At 39.8% G+C, this 21202-nt stretch overlaps 2 protein-coding genes across 2 annotated transcripts in view; both read left to right on the top strand.

The window, feature by feature from the left end:
- The first annotated feature begins 2977 nt into the window (after positions 1-2977).
- On the top strand, positions 2978-11302 carry LOC139733654 (CUB and zona pellucida-like domain-containing protein 1). The gene is made up of 5 exons (XM_071644466.1): positions 2978-3062; positions 7906-8096; positions 8872-9305; positions 9703-9802; positions 11117-11302. Exons 1-5 carry the CDS (start codon positions 2978-2980, stop codon positions 11300-11302), a joined length of 996 nt encoding a protein of 331 aa, XP_071500567.1.
- Positions 11303-18445: 7143 nt separating this feature from the next.
- The window catches only part of LOC139733681 (delta(24)-sterol reductase-like), a 34070-nt gene continuing 31313 nt past the window's right edge, over positions 18446-21202 (top strand). The window contains exon 1 of the mRNA XM_071644493.1: positions 18446-18883. Within this exon, the coding sequence (XP_071500594.1) occupies positions 18629-18883 (255 nt within the window). The 5' untranslated portion in view covers positions 18446-18628. The remainder of the gene's footprint in view (positions 18884-21202) is intronic.

Raw genomic sequence — 21202 nt, 5'->3', positions numbered from 1 at the left:
ACAATAGATATATAATGTACTCTTAAATGAATCCCACAAGAATTGGAACAATCATCCCCCAGCATTCCCACTGATTCCCACTGATCAGTTACTAGCCATCCCCTTTGCATGTACAAATTAATGTTAACAATAGTTATAATAGCATTGTTTCTAGAATAAACCGTCAACAGTTATGGTTCATTGAGGAAAAAAAAGTGATATCTCCTTATGTTTTAGGCTTTATTGCGAATTTTTTATATGGTAGATGTTTTGTGATACAGCTGATGCAGTTATATCAATCAATATGTGATAAATCGAACATTTTTAAACACTGCTCTCAATGGTAAACAGTACCTTTTACAATAAGCTTTCGGTCTGTTCTATACAGACCTTCATTAGGGTTGGTTGGTGGAGGTGTACTGGAGTTGGCTGTGGTATAAATTTTGTGTGGGGTGCGTGTCTCTCCTAGAATACGAATGTAAATGTACAGGACCTATATATTCATAAGATAAGTGTATCTTTTATACAAACTTTTCAAACTCATACTAAGTACCCCCTGCTTCTTAACGTCCTTTAAAGGCAGGTGTGATGGTCACTGTATAGGCAGATTCCTACACTAATTCTTTGCTGGGATTCCCATGTGGTCGTAATGGGCAATTGACCGTTATAAACAGGTGGTCGCGAGAGCTATATCTATAACTACATCTATATCTATATCTATATCTATCTATCTGAATTTATTTAGTTATCTTATTTGGCCGAAGAATAGAAGTCGGGTCGCCATTACTTCAGAAATTAAATGTTTTGGTGTTCCAATCGCGCCACCAAAATTTTGTGAGTGTGTACATTGTTTTTTATGCTTTTTCTTGTCCAATAAGTAATTAAGAGAATAACTCGCTGCTCAGTAAGTGCATGCATTTCAAGTAAAAATGCACTCCGACAAGGATTAACAGATCCCCGCTAGTTTCCACTGACAAACTCAGTCTATATGATACGTCCAAATTCTGCCAAACTATTTTTATTTTCACGGTCAAATTAAACGGCCAAATTTTATATAAAAATATCTAAAAACAAAAGTATAAGCTAGTGTATAACACCCCTTATTTCATAGATATCGTTGTTGGCTCCAGCTCGTGTCTGAGCATTGGCTTCGTCAGCTTGTGATTTGTATACTGTCTCCCCGGTTGATGTTTAGGTCATAATCAATGTGACTTTGGAGTCCAAGCCGATGTTGAAGGAGACGTGTGCAGGATTAGCACGAGATGGTCGGTGCTGATCGATGGTGAAAGAGATGATCCTGTCTTCTGCGCTTTATCTCCTCGTTCTGTTGTCTGTTCCTTTCGAAGGAGTTGGTTCCAGTACAGATGGCAGTTCTCCACGCTGTCCTGTCCATGGCAGTCTTTCTAATGATGATAACTGGATGTTAGTTTGTTCCAGGGTTCGTTTGAGCTGATCCACACGGCCCTCCTCCGGGTCTTGTTCAAGTTGCAAGTTCTCCGTATGCGTTTGGGAGACGGGAGGGCTCCATACACTGAACGTACATGAACAACCAGCCCAGCGGAGACGATGGCGAAGAATAATGGCTTCCATGCGCTCAGATGCGCTGTTGAATTCTCGGGCGTGGGTGGCAGGGACATCCAGTGGCGGCCCCTGGGATGCTGTGGGGTGTTACGGAGGAGTGGGCGAGAGGTCGTTAAGCAGGCTCTCGAAGTGGAACTTCCAGAGATCAAGGATTCCCTGACTGTCAGTTATTGTAGAGCCTGTTGCGTTCTTTAGGTTGGCAGCTGATGACCTTGTGGGGCCGAAGAGCTCCTTGGATGCTGCATGTAAGCGGCGCAGGTCTCGTTGATCGGTATAGTTTTGCATCTCCCCTGCTTGTCTTTGTCACCAGATGTTCTGAGCTTCTCGGATTCCTCGCTGACATTATTCTGATGCTTGTTGGTGTTTCCGCAGTGGCGTGGTTCGTTCTCGAAGGCGAGGGCGCGTCCGGAGTTTGGTTTCGATGAGACTGGAGATAGTGACGTCATTCTCGGTGAATCAGTCTTGGTTCCTTTTCCGGGGCAAAGTCGGTCGTCTCCTCAGCAGCAGCAGTCATGGCGTCACGAAGGCTGGTCCAGTGATGCTCCAGCACCCTAATGGAGATTGGCTCTGGGAGGGTCAACAGGTGTCTTTCGATAGATGCCTTCAGTGGGCAGTGGGTGTTAGCGGAACGATAATAATGACTTTAATGAAATGAATACTTTCGCAAAATGTAAATGTAAAACGCATTTCCGCCACCCCCCCCCCCCCCCATGTTCATGTGATGTTTGCACCTTCACTACCCTCTAACATTGCGCTCTTGCCCATGAATTTAACGCATTGCCAATGTGCCCGTTTTCCATGTCCCTTTTAATGCCAAATGAAATACCCATACAATAATAATAGATAAACGTTTGTTCACCCCCTTCGTGATCAACTCTCATAAGGTCACAACATATGGCATGTCCCTAAATCAAACAAATAACCACATTATATAATAAAGGTTGTGTGGCGAGATAGTGATCAAACTAGGCCTATATCAAATATCCCACGGGGTTAGCTCTAAGGAAGAAATATCAGATCCTGCAATTCGATCCGTCCAGTGTGTACAAATCTTATCTCGTCTTAGTCAAATAGTATTATGACTCAAGGGCAAAGTACACATACGTTGCCATCATATCCTGCAGACGCTGTCCCCACACATTATATTAACAGACTTTGTCAACACTCACGACGTTCATCTTCACTTTATTACCTGGATTATGTTTGTGCATAAAGTTTTTTTTTTAATCGTTTTTGTTTTTTTGAATGCGTCTCATTCAAGTTGGTGTTCGAAGTACTTCCGTCTTTCATCTACTATCTGCGATGAAACCACGTTTTATGTTCTGGGAGCACACAATGAAAAGGAACAATTCAATAAGTGCGATGAAATCTGACGCGGAGCGAACAGAAGGATAGATTTTGTAGGATTCCATCGAGAATGGGTCGCCTGTCGCTCTTTTGGGTGATTGGAATATCATGGGCACTTCTCGGGTTTGCTGCAGACCAGCCATCCGGTGAGCATGGTGAGTTCAGCTTTTATTATGATATTGCATCAGTGAATAGGAATTCATTCCCTTCCCCCGGCCCCCAGAAAAAACAACAACAACATTGCAATAACAAACTAACAATCTAAACTATTGGCAATACAATAAAGAGAAAAATATAGTGGGAAAACATAAGAAACGTGGCCCGACAGGAACCATGAAGACTCCTGTCAATGTTGAGTTGTAGCTTGCACGCTGAATCTGAGCGGAGTGTGCCTTATATGGGCAATACCATGCTAATTACATGCATTGTTTCTGTGCATTTTATAGATAGCCGTTTGTCGGACAAGTCGGAAAGTCTGTAGGGCCCTATGCATAAAATAGAATGTTGATACAAAGAAAAAGCTTCATGACAGGAAGAAAAAGAGACTAAAAATGAAGAAAAACATATATGTTTGACTTATCCATATATGATAGCAATGTTAATAACCATGAAAATAGTCATAACAACCATAAACATAAACACAATAATAATAATAATAATAATAATAATAATAATGATAATAATAATAATAATAAATATCATTTATAAAGCGCTTATTACAATGTTTCTTAGCGCTGAAGAAAAATTGGGAAAGAAAAATTTAGTTATGGAAGATATACAAATTGAGATACGATGAAACACAATACAAAATACATAGAATAAACATTATAGTACGAACTTAACATAACAGACTGTATATAATAAATCAATACAAATTACATGACATGAGAGAAAAGATGAGTTTTCAGTGATGATTTGAAGGAATCTACTGTTGGAGCTTCACGGACGTGGATGGGCAAGTTGTTCCATAGTGTAGATGCAATAACACTGAAGGCACGGTTGCCATAACGGTACGGGTGCGCGGTGCCGATGTGAGTTGAAGGTGTGCAGTGGAGTGAGAACGAAGGCGTCTGGTTGTTGAGGAAGAAGATGTAGTCCGGAGGGAAACCAGATGATGAAGATAGGATGGTGCTAAGTTGTGGACAATCTTGTAGGTGAGGAGTAGAACTTTGAAGATAATGCGGTCATGATGAATAATAATAATGATAATAATAATGATAATGATAATGATAATGATAATAATAATAATAATGATAATCACCATAATCATCAGAATCATACTAATCTTTTCTTTTATTCATGCATGAATTTTGATTATAACCTCAATGAAACACCATATATGTCAAATAGGGACCTTGTTCCTTGATTATGATCACAAACTAAAATCATACTAAAGACATTACAGGCACTGCAATTCCAAAAGGTCTCATGTCTAGAAAAGACGGCTGGAATGCATGATCATATACAAAATACACCCACCCCCCCCCCCCCCCAAAAAAAAAAAAAAAAGTGAGAAGAAAACAAATGAAAGATTTAAGAAATTAAACCTAATGATCTCCACTAGTAATACGAGAAAAGGTGTGAAATTATTTGCATGGCGTGCACTTGTTACTAATAACTTGCTGATTTGAACGGGAAGTTTACCGATGCATATCTGGAAATTTCAGACACACACACACGCAAATCCTAACTTTTCTTTTCCAGAACATCGAAAAAGCACTCGACTTAGCTCCTCCAGAATGCACGGAGAATGACAGTTGCCTGTAAAACAACTCAGTTACGTGGCAGGTTAAGGAAATGACTTGAGCACCTTTTTGATTAGAATATACATTTAGATATTTGAAATGCCCTTTTTTCTGTATATACTTCTGCTATACTGTGATATCACGGGTTGTTGCATAAAGAGCTCCTGTCCAGAGAAGATTACACATCAGAATTATACCAAGTTTACAGAAAATAATTTAGAACTACTTGATCTGTTTTCCTCACTTTTGAACGAAGGCTATACTAATGTTTCCGCACCCACTGGCGTAGCCAGGGGGGGGGCGATGGGGGCGGTCGCCCCCCCTAAGATTTGGACCGGGGATTTGGGAGGCGGAAAAAAAAATGCGTGTATACTGTATGCATGCACATGAAGCGGATCTCCTTTGCAACCTTTCATCAAATAAGATATTTTTTTTTAATATTTCACTCAAAGTGTGCACCAGATCGTTGAATTTCAATTCAAAATATGCAAAATCTCTCGTGCTTGGGAGGGGGTATCCCCCTCCCAAACCCTCCCCCTCTGTGCCTCTTTCCCTAGCTAAGTACACTTTTTAGATTTACAAAAAATTCTGAATAATTCTGGGTGCAGAAGACTTATATTCCGAAAACTGAAGGTTCCCTCATGTATAAGGGGAATTTCCCTTTTAATCGACCCTTTCCTCCCTCAGCCCACCCCCATCAGTTTGTGTGTGTGTGTGTGTGTGTGTGTGTGATTTCCCAAATGTTGCTTCCATCAAATATGCGTTTGCGAGATATCTCAATTTGAACCTTAAAAAGATAAAAGCTCCATCGGAAGGGAAGGGTGGAGATAATACTCGCCCACGCCTTCTCCCTGCTCGCCCCCCCCCCCCCCCCCGCCATGCAAAGAAGTAGACTGTGGCTATACCCAGATCGCTTTATTTCAATTCTAAAAACGCAAAAGCTCCGCGAGCGGGAGGGGGAATCCCCCTTCCCCTAAGCTCTACCTCACTAGACTTTATACATACGCACAGATGGTGCACATTCGGAATAAGAGCTAAATTCCGTGATTTTAACACTTCGATGAAAAAGTATTGCACCAAAAATTTGCACCAGATCGCTGAATTTCAGGTCTGAAAACGCAAAATCACCTTCGTGTGGGAGGGGATATGCCCCTATCTACACCCTCGTGTGCATGCTTTTTCTGTTTGATTGCTGAACAGACAGCGTTCATGATATTCAGTGTAAGAATATACAAGAAGACTAGTGTATTTAAATTATACCATTTTATAGGCAAATTGTTCAATAATAATCTACACTAAAATATACTGCAACCTTATTAAACAAGTGGGACTGTTTCAACTCGTTAAAACACGCAAAAACATGCATCAAATTGCACCATTTGCAACATCAAAATGCAAAAAGTTCTTACCGTGGGAGGGGGGACACCCCCTCCCACACCCTCCCCTGTACCCCCTCGTTCGCTCCACTCGCTCGGGTTAAGTCGCGTTCATGATATTCAGTGAAAAGAATTTATACAAGAAGTGTATTGGAATTATACCATTTTATAGGCAAATTGGTCAATAATAATCTACACTAAAATATACTTGTACTGCTACCTTCAACAAGTGGGACTGTTTCACGTCAATAAAACGCGCAAAAACATGCTTCAAATTGCACCATTTGCAAAATCAAAATGCAAAAAGTTCTTACCGTGGGAGGGGGGACACCCCCCTCCCACACCCTCCCCTCCCCCCTCGCTCGCTCCGTTCGCTCGGGTTCAGTCGCGTTCATGATATTCAGTGAACAGAATTAATACAAGAAGTGTATTGGAATTATACCATTTTATAGGCAAATTGGTCAATAATAATCTACACTAAAATATACTGCTACCTTAAACAAATGGGACTGTTTCACGTCGATAAAACGCGCAAAAACATGCATCAAATTGCACCATTTGCAACATCAAAATGCAAAAAAGTTCTTATATACCGTGGGAGGGGGACACCCCCCTCCCACACCCTCCCCTCCCCCTCGCTCGCTCCACTCGCTTGGGTTCAGTCGCGTTCATGATATTCAGTGAAAAGAATTAATACAAGAAGTGTATCTAAATTATATCATTTTATATAGGCAATTATTGTTCAATAATAATCTACACTCAAATATACTGTTACCTTAAACAAATGGGACTGTTTCACGTCAATAAAACGCGCAAAAACATGCATCAAATTGCACCATTTGCAAAATCAAAATGCAAAAAGTTCTTACCGTGGGAGGGGGACACCCCCCTCCCACACCCTCCCCTCCCCCCTCGCTCGCTCCGCTCGCTCGGGCTCAGTCGCGTTCATGATATTCAGTGAAAAGAATTAATACAAGAAGTGTATCTAAATTATATCATTTTATATAGGCAAATTGTTCAATAATAATCTACACTCAAATATACTGTTACCTTAAACAAATGGGACTGTTTCACGTCGATAAAACGCGCAAAAACATGCATCAAATTGCACCATTTGCAACATCAGAATGCAAAAAGTTCTTACCGTGGGAGGGGGGGACACCCCCCTCCCACGCCCTCCCCTATACCCACACGCTCGCTCCGCTCGCTCGGGTTCAGTCGCGTTCATAATATTCAGTAAAAAGAATTGATACAAGAAGTGTATCTAAATTATACCATTTTATAGGCAAATTGTTCAATAATAATCGACATCAAAATAAACTGCTACCATAAACAAGTGGGACTGTTTCATGTCGATAAAACGCGCAAAAACATGCATCAAATTGCACCATTTGCAACATCAAAATGCAAAAAGTTCTTACTGTGGGAGGGGGGACACCCCCCTCCCACACCCTCCCCTACCCCCTCGCTCGCTCCGCTCGCCCGGGCTCAGTCGCGTTCATGATATTCAGTGAAAAGAATTAATACAAGAAGTGTATCTAAATTATATCATTTTATAGGCAAATTGTTCAATGATAATCTACATCAAAATAAACTGCTGCCATAAACAAGTGGGACTGTTTCACGTCGATAAAACGCGCAAAAACATGCATCAAATTGCACCATTTACAACATCCAAGTGCAAAAAGTTCTTACCGTGGGAGGGGGGACACCCCCCTCCCACACCCTCCCCCCCTCGCTCGCTCCGCTCGCTCGGGCTCGGTCGCTTCGCTCCCTCGCAGACTAACCGCCCCCCCTAAGATGAAATCCTGGCTACGCCGTTGTCCGCACCTGATACTGTCTGTCAATTCACTCCCTGCTATATATACCCACGGCAGGCGTTGACCTGTCCTGCGGTGGCGACTCGATGATGATCACGCTGGATCTCCCTCTCCTGATGACCGAACCGGCTGCCATCTCGACGTCGATCCACGTCCATCTCATCGACGACTCCTGCCAAGCAGAGAATAATGGGGTCGGTGTGGTGGCCATCGCAACCACATACAAGAAATGCGGCACTCAAAAGAAGGTTATAATATTCCCATATGTCTATACTTATTTATACTGATTTAAGTTGTCATTATGTAACATTGTATTTTCATGCAGCATATTATAATATGGTAACGAAACTAGATATCGTTTCACCTAGTAGGCTCTCCAAATTTAACGTGGCTGAACAGCAGAGAATTCCTGAACTGTATTTCCCGTCATGTCCTTAGTTTTGTTTTGTTTTTTAAACAAGATTAATCTCTCTCCATTCCTCCATAGTGCTCTACATAATGAAATAAAAAGCTGCAGCTCTGTAAAGGACAATTTCCTTACCAAATACGTGTAGCTCACATATCCCTTAAAGGGGATGGCTAGTAACCGATCGGTGGGAATCAGTGGGAATGCTGAGGGATGATTGTTCCATTCCTTGTGGGATTCATTAAAGAGTACATCATATATCTACTGTTGTGTGAAAATTATTTGCTTCAGAACGGTCTCATATTCAAGTAATGTGCAGTTTAATGTTTCCAGGTTAGCGTGCCTGATCAGTGACGGGCATTAAACTGCACATTACTTGAATATGAGACCGTTCTGAAGCAAATAATTTTCACACAACAGTAGATATCTAATGTACTCTCAAATGAATCCCACAAGGATTGGTACAATCATCCCTCAGCATTCCCACTGATTCCCACTGATCAGTTACTAGCCATCCCCTTTAATAGCATATAGCCGAAACTTCGTTATTATCGACAAAATATAATTGTGACCCCATGCATGGTTGCCATCTCATGTTATCCAAAATCCGTTTCCAGGTTAAGGATACGAGCATTGTCTATTCAAACAAAGTGTACATCGTAGCGAGTGATGGAGAGGAGGAACTCGAGATTCTCGTGCAATGCGAGATTTCGCGACGAGATTTGACCGTTGGAATCTCGAGTTCTCAGTCCCAGCTCAGTTCGTCTTCACTGACTGCTGACGGTGACTCCAGCGACTCCTCCACCGATACGGATATAACTTTCGTCGGCCAAGGCGCGTTCTCCGTCTCCATGCAACGATTTAAGACCGATGACTTCCGGGACGTCTACCCGACGGGCGATACTTCGAACACGATGTCGCTGGGAGACGAGTTGTTTTTCGAGGTGAAGCTGGAGAACCTGATCGACTTGAGGCTGAATTTGGAGTCGTGCTGGGCCACGACTTCGTCCGATCCCTACTCGTTGCCCTCTTACGAATTTATCTACAAAGGGTACGTTAGCGTTATTTTGATCGGCTAGAACCATTGCAATCCTTTCAGCTTTATCAAAATAGCTCTGCAAACTTGAAATGTCATCTTTTCAATTGCATCACCGTTATCAATGATGATTTGGCAATGGAAGTCATGATAGTAAATAATCTCATTATGATAATAACGACAGGGCAGATAATATACTTATATCTGAAAAATTATTGTCAAGAAATAGTGACGTTACTACTTAACAACTAAGATCATATTGATGATAATGGTGATATAGGGCCTTATCTACCATGTAGAAAGTAATCCTTCTATAGTGACATCATTACTTTCGCCGCCATTAGATTTGCAAGTATAAGGTTCCACTTTTTTTCACCGGGATAAAAATGCTCGCCATTTGATTATGTTTCAGGTGCGCTGTTGACAACACAGTGCTGTTCTACTCCGGATTATTGCCAACACAACAACGTTTTTCCTTTCAATCTTTCGCTTTCATTGGATACAACGCAGAGGTAAAAATATGTTTATTCATTGTATGAGTGATTGTATTTTCCTTTTCTTTTCTTTCTTTTTTTTGTCTAAAGAGGATGACTAATGTCTCTTCCCTCCCCTTTTTTCTCTATCTCTACATAATAGAGTCAAACCTGTCTTAGCACCACCTGCTATCAGGCCTATCATCGTATACGGCCACTGAAGATAATTTCTCCGAGAAAAAAACCCCAAACAAACAAACAAACAAACAAACATTATGAACGACCCTGACCATAGCAACCACATGTCTATAATGACCACTTTCTTCGTCTCCCCTGGGTGGCCGCTATAGACAGGTTTGACTATTATAGATTATGTGTATATATGGGTGTGTGTCTGTGTGTGTGTGTGTGTGCATATTATGTGTTGTTTTGCGTGAACACATCTATGTCTTTGCGTCTTCGTCACCATTAATACGTCGTATTTCCTGGTACACAACGCCCAAGGAATAGTGCCTTCAGTTTGTATTTCGTTTGTACTTTAAAACTTGCATAAAGAGGCCTACTCTTAAAAATAAACTTTAATGTATTAGCATCATATAATTATATCATATCAGTGATCAAATGCTTTGACGGTACTTATATTAATTTAGCATAAATACGTTATATTGGTATATTGGTGCCGTTGTTGTTTTTCCAGTGATTCACGTCCTACAAGTTTTGCTTTTTCAATGGATCACAGCGATTTTCCATCGCTATGTGTTTTGCTTTCGTTACAATTGCAAAGTGTGCATCGTTCTTTTTTCCGCTACATTATCATTTGTATATCTATTTTGTATCATACCCAATAATAGTTCTTTCGAATTGTTAACAGTTAAAATGATACAAGTGTATCACCTGGTATTATATAGTTCTTATTATTGATGGAAATAGATAATTGAATTGAATTCTAAAATGTGTGTACATTTGTATAAACTCTTTTGTTTTTTAGAATGACGTGGGTTTTTATGCTACAATGATTAAAGCTTATCAAATAAAAAAAAGAAAACTGAATTTGATACAGGCTTCACTTCCCTTCTAATATATTTTCTTAGATCACATAGAGCATATTTGGCTCCGATCATCCGTGCAGGCAGGAAGTGATCCTGCTGATAATTTACAACTGGAATTTGTATTGAAATAATATCACAGCAATAACCCAGACTATAACCCATTTTAATAGTCTGTATATATATTTACATTCACTAGTTATATGAGCCCAACTGAACTTCATACCTGAGCAAGAACAACAAGTAATAAATAGTTACTATTATGTTTATAACATATACCTACTATCAAACTGGACTTCGTCTGCAGGTGTATATCCATTGCAAGGCTTTCATATGTGACGTCAGCGACTCCACGGAAGATTGTCTTCCATCTTGCAGCCATGCCTCCGACGGCGCTAGTCGCCTCTCGAGGCGACGGAGAGAATCGAGCGACGAAGCAATCATCACCCGCAACCTCAGGCAGTACAAGCTGCATCTCAAAAACATGGATTAGGGGAAACGACACATTGCATCGATGTTCTCAGATTGTGTTTTCGTTGTCATTGTTGTTTTGGAGCGAAAGACTGAAGATCGCCATGCAAGACGTCTATCATGGAATGTTGCTTGTTACCAAAGAATGTATAGACTTGGAACATGTCGAAGTCTTCCACAACTACTGTGTTCTATACTTCCTTCACTGTAGATGTTCACGTATCTGAAGACGTAACATCATGAATGAGTTTGTATCATACAATAGAACCAACGAATATCTGAGGCTTAGAAACTGTGTGATGATATAACCGTTCTTATAATTAGACATTGTTATAGGGCAAAATTTGGTCGAAGTAGGCTGTATTCCCTTTGGAGTGAAAGAAGAGCAAACTGAAGATTCCAAGTTAAGAAAGACTACCACTTTTACAATGATGATAGTCCCCGCTTATAGGATAATCCACCGAATGCACTTTGAAATCTGCAAGTTATTTATGCATCAAATAATCGAATGCGCCGCGACAAAAAGGAAACGTTCTTCATTGTCGTTCAGTGCATTACGTAATTGAACAAACGCTACTGATACGAAAATGAATCAACTGGCTCGTGCCATTACAGGTTTTGGAAGACATTAAAGGTGGATTTAGTCCATTTGGAGCCGGTGATAAACAAATATTTTATTGTACTGAATTATTGAAAGCAGACAAATCCAACGTGGGCAAGATTAAAGCGTAGATTATAATGGAGGGCCCGTACATACACATAATACACAGATCGCAGTGAACGCGAAAACGTTCATGATGAACAAATATATATATATATATCAATAGTGATTATGACTGTAGAATAAGCGACTATAGGACCTTAATGCTAAAGGACCAAGGAACTATAGGATTATGGACTAATTATTGTAGGCTCATGATAGCAGAGAACATCAGTAATCACACTTTGAACGTCATCTTCTCAAAACTTTACGTCTTTCCACGGTTTATGATGTCGATGCATTCATAGATTAGTAGCCTGCCACGTGGTTATTTTACCTTGCACTGATTTCCAAAACATTAGTCTTGACGAATGAATACAATGTTGCACCCAAGCGAACATGTTTGCGCATAGTAAGAAAAACCTCAGTTGTTTCGAAAGAAATCGTACAGAATGATATTTCATTTTTTTAATTGATGTCACTGACAAGAAATGTGTAAATACCACATTTAAATCTGACAAAATGATTCCAGTGTGAGAGTTTCAATGTATGTAAAGGGCAGACATCTTATCTAGATGGTTATGACACATCAGGAGACTAAATTTAGCTGCGAAATAACAAAAGTCTTCACGTTGTACGTGAGATGGGCGACTTAATGTGCTGCTTATTATACTTCGATCCGTCTGCGCCAACGCCTGTCTGAAGTCAGAAGTTTCCACCTTTGGACATTGTTCATAATATTGGTTGGAACATAGATAGGCTGAAGTCATGCGATAGATTATAATTATCAAAACTGTAGAGGGCGGACTGCATAAAAACTCTGTGCTATCTTAATTACAAAAACAATAATCCTGTAAGTATACTATTCTATGAATGTATAGCAGGTGGAGGAAGAATACTGGTACAAAACATCATTTCAAATAAAAGCTTAACAAAGTAACTCCTTCCTAACCGAGTGTGTTATGGGGTGAGGCAATATACAACATATTTCACACCTTCTTTTTTATTTACTTTGACTGCATTATTAAAAAGTATATTATGTATAATGTGAAATTATTTTTCAATAACTGTTTCTACAAAAGTGAAACAGTAATGAATTAGTATTCTCGAAAGTGTTTCGTATCGATGATCTCTATCCATATGATGTAATTATTTCTTGTATTGGGAATGCTTGACAGGATGAATGAAATCAAAATACATGTAATAATAAAAAAATCATGGAACGCCAGAGAACATTATTAACCTGTGTAAAGATAATAAAGGCACCTAACCATCCCTTAAGATCCTTATACTTTAAAAGTGTTAAATCAACCGCAAAATAGTCTTCATTGCACGATATCGAAGGAGACAGCCTGGCACTAATCGGAGTTTTGTTGAGCTTATAATGGCCGAATGTCCACCAGATACAGTTTGCATAGGAAATACCGCGTTGACGGTTCAGATATTCCTAGAATAGATATCTATGCATTGGAAGTATCTCAAGGGTATACAATATTGCAGATAATGAGATAGTCATCTGAATGTTGCCAATGTTGACGATACATACCCAAGTCAATAATGCAAATAAAACTGTTGTATTTATGTACAAACCTCTGAAAAAAAAACCACAAGAATTTTTATTTGTGTTTGAACTGACTATTTTGCTTCACTAATATCAGGAGAATATCTACCTCATTAGTATAATTTAGCCATTATGTAATTTGTATACACGCATTCATAACAATAGTACAAAACTAGAGAGGGGGAGGGGAGAGGGAGGGACAGAGGGAGAGAGAAAGGGGGGGGGGTGGTAGATAGGCATAGAGGGCGCTAAAGTACCACTAACTTTGCAGGGAATCAGACCAGTGGGGACAAATCGTTCTTACACTGCACTAACAATAATATTTCATTCTATATTTTGGATTGCAAATTCATCCTCTAGTGATTGGTCGAAAGACCTTCACGTGATTGTAGGTATTTTCAGCTAAGTCAGAAGGTTGCCACTTCATGAAGTACTATTTGCAAAATGACGTCACAAAGCAATTCTGAAATTCTGCGCAGCTCTGTACTCTTCACTCAGTGTAATGTAACATTTTTTTTAGCAAACAATATGTAACATCACAGAGCAATTCTGACATCGCGCACTGCATGCGCCGTACTGTCACTTTGTAAAATGTAACAATATATTTCCAACAAAACAATTGTGACGCCTCAAAGTAATTTTGACAATGCGCACTGCTCCTAATTTACAGTCACTTATATCTTTAAAACATCACAAAGCAGTTCTGACATCGTGCGCTGCATGCTACAGGTTTCTTACTTGTCTTATGTCAATGTAGGATCCCTCCACAACATCGCATCTACCATACGACTTCTCTCTTTGCATTTCCTTTATTTCCCCTTCTTTTGTTTAAATTTTGGATCCAAAATACTAAACAAATATACTTTGCCTAATTTCGAGTTTCTTGTTCAAACTATAGGCCTCGGTTCCTCCAAAAGAACTACAATGAAGAGTTTGTTCGCAAAAAACGATAAGTCCATATTTGCCAAATGGAGATATTTGCGATTAAAAGTGAAAAAAAATAAAGAGAATAATAAGAAAATGTGTGCTTCTTTTGACCATAACCTCAAAGATGTACCTTTATATGCAGTGACCAATATATCATTTAAAAGGTATTATTTTTTACTTTAGGACAGAGCCCGTACTTCAAAATCTTCAAAAATGGACTTATCGGTTTTTGCGAACAAACTCTTCATATATTGAGGGGCCCAGTGAATAGTGCTTTTGGAGTCACCTGCCCATAGTTTTTCATAAGAAACTCTCAAGACAAAGTATATTTGTATAGTATTTTGGATCAAAAATGTATTCACTTGATTATAGATATTTTCAGCTATGTCAGAGTGTTGGCATGTTTGACACTCCATAAAGTAGGCCTACTATTTGCAAAATGGCGTCATTCCTATGACGACATTTTGCAAATAGTATACTAGTTGCAAAATGACGTTACAAAGCATTTCTAAAATTTTCGCAGCTTTGCACCGTCAGTCTGTGAAAATTAATGTAAAAAATGTTTAACAGAACATCATTGTGACCTCACAAAGCAATTCTGACAACGCGCATTGCGTCGTACCGTCACTTTGTGAAATGTAAAATTTTTAACATAGCATTATTGTGACCTCACAAAGCAATTCTGACAACGCGCATTGCGCCGCACCGTCACTCTGTGAAATGTAACAATGTTTAAGAGAACATTATTGTGACCTCACAAAGCAACTCTGACATCGCGCACTGCGTCGTACCGTCACTGCGTGAAATGTAACAATTTTTAACAGAACATTATTGTGACCTCACAAAGCAATTTTGACATTGCGCACTGCTTCGTACCCGTCCGTCACACTGTGATGTGTACTTTAGTAACAGTTTCTCACAAAACAATTGTGACGTCACAAAGCAGTTCTGACATCGTGCGCTGCTTCTTGGGCAATGTTAGGGTCCTTTCACAACATCGTATTCATCACACGACTTCTCGCCTCGCATTTTCCCCATTTCCCCTTTCTTTTGTTTAAAATCTTTGGTCCAAAATATAAAATAAATATACTTTGCCTAATTTCGAGTTTCTTGTTACACCATAGGCCTCAGTACCTTCAAAAGATCTATTCACTTCGGGGCTTGGAGTCACCTCTGTCCAAGGCAAGGTGTACTAGTATTTGAATACTATGAAGGTCCTGGCCGAGAGATGGCGTGATTTAAGTTTTTTGTTTTGTTTGTTTGTTTATTTGTTTTTTTTTTTTTGGCGCTGTATCAGCGTAGGCTCGTTGACTTTGCAAGTGTTTCACCGTACCAAAACAGGCCTGGCTGCTGTTAGTGTGGCACACACTTATACAGTTTCTATTGAACAGTGCACGTTCGCTGGAACTGTTACTGAGATATTCTAGGTGAATTGATATTCCCTTAACATTTTCCTACTGCAGAAGCTATTTTAAGCCAAGTATACTCTTACAAATGTTGTATATTATTTCCATCTATACTCATACTGTGCCTTCGACAAGGGGGCAAACTGAATCAAATCGACACAATTTTACAATAACACATATATCTTTTGAACCTATTATACATATTTCTTAAATTTCCAGGGGATTGTTTCAATAAGCCTTCAGCATCCTGCATACTCATTAGGCCTACATAATTCTTGAGGGGAAATTTTTCCTTTAATCGATTTGACTCTATAATCCCAACCATGCCATAATCATAGCACGGTAATTTCAACAATATGGGCTTTCTGTTAATGTCTGTTCAATGATGGTCTACAAAGTAATGACTACCTGAACCCCTCTTATTTTTTTCGCTCTTTTTTCTTTTTGCACGAGAGTTTGTCACGATGACAACGTCACGTAATTGACTTTAGCCTGGGGTTCAGTCACAGAGGGAGAGAAGCGACTTGCAGGATAAGACCCAAAGTGAGGCCACCCCGCTGATTTGAGAGTGAGTGATCAACCGACAATCCACAATTTTAGGGCCAACACAGATCAAAAATACTCTCTTGATTTTTCTCTCTTTCATATTAATTTTCTTATCGGGGCGGGGGTGGGGGGAGAGAGAAGCTGGTATCAGTGTGCCATCAGAATGTAAATCGCACCAGCCTGTTGAACGAGGGAGGTGGAGAGTCTTTTTCCACCTCCCTGGGCCCAGTCTTGTAAAACTTGTGATAGAAATCAATCAATCACAAATCTCTTGAAAGCTGCAATCAATCGCAACCTGTGATTGATTGATTGCAGTTCTCCGTCTTTATTTCAATCATAACTTTTTTTATAAGATGGATTTGCATTCAATCGTAAAGTTGTGATTGATTTGAATCAATCACGTGTTTAAAAGATTAATGCAAAACATACATCTTTACTCTCTTAATACTATGAAATTATTATCCATTCGGAAACTACGTTCCTTTGTTAATGTATAGGCCTAGCTGTTTTTATTCAAACGAGCTTGACGGTAGGTCTATATTATACTTATATCACTTTATAAAAACTGTGCCATATCACGCCCGCACTTTCGATTCAGTCAATGGCTTGGGATCTCACGATACCGACACCCATGAATCATATACGGCCCACGAGCTCGACATCGAAAGAGTACTATATTGTACTAATACCTGAGGAGTTACTAGCAACAGGGAGGTGGCCTCCCTGCTAGCAAAGAGCGTACAGTCAAACCTGCCTTAGCGGCCACCTGTCTATAGCGGCCACTGAAAAATCCCCCCGAGAAAAAAGCCCTGTTGAAGACCCTGTGTATAGCGGCCACCTGTCTACGCGGCCAGCGGCCACAGATTTTGTTTCCCGCAGTAGCTTTTAACCTGTCTATAGCGGCCAAAGAGATGATAATTCAGCGCGTTTTTCTGCTTTTAGTAGCCGTGCGGCCGTGCCAGTCATTCATGGGCAACTTTAGGGCGGTGAGTTGGCTCAGTCGGTAGCGCGTCTGCCTCATGATCACGCGGCCCGGGTTCGAACCCGAGTCTGGACTGAGCAATGTTGTGTGTAAACATACCGTCCCCTCTAGCAAGAGGCAAAACACTCTGTCCATGTCCCTCGGATAGGACATAAAATGGAGGTCCTGTGTATGAGAGAGTCACAGCTCATGCACGTAAAAGATCCCGCTTCATTCATTCATCGCAAAGAGCAGGGTGTCTAGCCCGGTGAAGTGGTCCCACCCCACATCCAACTGGACCCCATGGAAGACCAGCTTAGTGTAGCTGAATATGGGCAATCCAACCATCTTCACAGATGGAAAATGAACAACAACAACAACAACAACTTTCAGTGATCGCCATCGCTGCATTCATCGCTCCTTTAGTATCAAGCTTTCTTCACGACTGTACACATGCTACTGTGCAACAATTTCAAGAACACCGGCATTGTTCAATGCATGGAACACACGTGTGCATACATACACACATACTAAAGTGTACATTAAAATGTACGTACCCGGTACTCAATAGATGTATACAACAATGATACATGCACATTTGTAAGCAATGCACACAAAGTTGGATAACCTGCCTATAGCGGCCACCTGTCTATAACGGTCACTTTTTTCGCTTCCCTTGGATGGCCGCTATAGACAGGTTTGACTCGCGTACCGGTACGCTTTTTGGTACTCGTACACAATGGAGTAGGCAAGCGAGAGTACATCTCATGAATATTCATAACGCCCTGGGCGCGCGCACAAATTGGATCGAACCACCGATGCAACACTCGCGCACGATGCGCAGCACTCCGTCTTCCCGAGGTCGTCGACCGCCCTCATGTGCGAATGTACAGTGTGTGTGTAAATAAGAGTGCGGCTTCCATAATATCCATGTGTACGTGTGCGGGAAATTCATAGATCTGTACTGTCTGCTTTAATTTTTCACCGGTAAAAAAAGTGTGTCTTGTGTGTGAACAGCCGGCACGCGTGCCGTGCATGGATATACCGGAACGTATTTGGTAAACATAACAGGATCGATCTACCTTCTACCCGGTACCCTAGGCAGGATCTAGGTCCAGGAGCTATAGGAGTGAGGCGAGGCAAGCTCCAGCCAAGTTTCGAAACAGCTAGCTCCTTATTTCAACCCTTTTAAACTAGCGGAAGGCGTCCAAAATTTTGCTGAAATTTGGTCATACGAAAGCGCCATCATGGATATGCGATACGGTCTCGGCACATGGATGTCTGTCCTTGCCGCCACACCTCTGATTAGTCTGCTGTTGCTCATCCGCTTCAAGGGCCTGGAATATGTGATCGTTCACCAGCGATGGATTTTCGTCTGCCTGTTCCTACTCCCCATGTCTGCGGTTTATGATGTCTATTACTACCTCCGGAACTGGGTGATTTTCAAGCTCAGCAGTGCTCCAAAGATGCATGAACATCGTGTGCGCGATATTCAGGCTCAGGTAAAACTAGTTAGAAGTTGCCTGATGATAGCTAGGTTTGTGTGTGTGTGTGTGTGTGTGTGAACTCTGAAGAGAGTTTGACGTTTGTATGAGTAATGTATTAAATAAAAACAACTAAAGCATGAATTATGGAAATTCATCACAGTTGATTTAGACCTTTTCTATATTAATTGTAACTGCTAAGTATTAACGTTGAAGAAAAAAAAACAACAACTTGACAAAGAATTATGTATCGTGTTAGAAGGATATTCAATGACACAATAAAGGCCCAAAACCACTATTTCGGCACAATTGGACAATCACAAAACGGGAAAATTAAAGTTGTTAGAATAGGTTTCTTTTTTATACCAATCCACGAGATAAATATTCAAGTTTGTACTTGAAAAATATGAACACATAATTTTGCTTTATTTTTGAGATGTGATAATTTCTTTCATGGGGCGTAAATTTCATCATGTAACATACGTTACCATGTCATTCTATTTCAAATGCATTAAGATTGGTGACTACATTCTACGATTGAGATAATTATGTGTCCGATGTGAAGTATACCATCGGCTGCCATGTTTGTAAATGCTGCCTGCAGATGGGAAGGATGGCAAATGACCTGTATGCTATTCTGAATACAGCATGTCCTATTGTGTTAAACCTTAGAAAGGTAATGTTAATTTGTTTTCTCGATAATTTGACGTCAGACTTTCTTCAGAAATTATTTTCAACATTTATCAGTCCCACATTGCCAGCCAATTCTTGAGTATCATCGATGAAACATGTGAAACTATGTGTGCAAAAATATAGTCGTTAGATTCCACGTAACGTATGTTTCACGTTAATGTAATGTAAGTTACAAAGACAATGCTACTACATGTGCAACATATTTTGGTACATTTTCTTTTATTCTCACATTATTTTCTCTTCAACTCTAAGTGAACGTATATTATAACACGATGTCGCAATATTATGCCGATACAATTCTCAAAAATAACAATTAAAATAATTGTAAAACTGCAAGACTTTATAACATGTCCGCGTATACACTCTTCAGTAGAACAGTAATCCGTAAGTGTTGATATTTTGAAGACAATTGGCTTCATACTTATGAATTTATGGCATTGAAATGATAAGAGTTGGGAACATGCTGTTTCGTGCCTTCACGGATTAAAATATTGTCATGATGTACAATGTACGTGTAATGTAAAACGAGTGGTGGGTAACGTAGGTTTCACTTTAATTTTATCATAATGAAAGATTTCGTATGCTTGACGTCTTGTAACTTGTTATCTTCATATTGATGTCTTGTAACTTGTTATCTTCATGCTGTTGAAAGATATGTTTCAAATCCATAACTTTGCAGACTCATCAGCTGTCGCAACAGTTACTCTATGCAGGTTTGAAAATAGCAGTTGCAATAGAATAGTATTCACAAAATTTTTAACACTTGTATGAAACAAGAAACGGCAGAAACGAGATGATTACTCTGTTAAAGTGCGTCATAATGAACAACGCCGTATTGCTTGTATTTAAAATGTCAGAACTCGGTAAACAAGAGATAGGAAAAGAAGGAACCGAGAAATGTTCTTTGTTAACTAAATAAATGACCACTTTACTAAGTTGACTATGGCAAATGAGGTCCATGAAATAATGTCAAATTACACAGTTTCATTAGCACAATACTGGGTAGGATGAATGAAATTGTCATTAGTAAACTGATGTACTCGATTTTCCTTGTTATGTATGCATAAAACAGTATAATCCACAAGGATAACAAGAATAACAAGTCTTGCATTAATAATTCTTGTCTCCTGGAAAAATGTTTTGAATCTTTAAAAAAGAAAAGTGAAAGGACAAGTTGCTATACATGCACAAGAAAGGTACTGATAATGATTATAGACATGCAGGCCCGTAAGTAAGATTTTTAAGGGGTGGGGGATGGAGTCAGGAGTTAGAAAAAGTTGACCACTTCCAGTTTTAATATCCTGACAGGCAGAAAAATAAAAAGCTCCCGTGGCATTTTTTTTTTTTGTTTCATTTCTTTTGCCGGGTTTCATCGACTGACAAGCAAGAAAAAAAAGAAAGAAAATGAAATTGAAGAAATATAAAGAAAAAGGCTTCAGCTCAATTCTATGCTGCAAGTACAAGCCCAATTTCATGTTTTTTTATTATTATTTCAAACGGGGGAGGGTGATCCTGCGATTCATTTTTTTTCTTTTTATTTCCTTTTGTTTATATTTTGACTGCTGGCAAAGGGGCGGGGGACCCTGAACCCCCATCCTCTATACAGTTACCCTGATGTGGTAGGGTAAAAAAAAAAAAAGATGT

Source organism: Diadema antillarum, unplaced genomic scaffold (genome assembly GCF_040938485.1).
Source record: "Diadema antillarum isolate AM-2024a unplaced genomic scaffold, OU_Dant_1.0 seq00000486_RagTag, whole genome shotgun sequence".
NCBI lineage: Eukaryota > Metazoa > Echinodermata > Echinoidea > Diadematoida > Diadematidae > Diadema > Diadema antillarum.
This window is presented reverse-complemented; position numbering and strand designations above follow the sequence as displayed.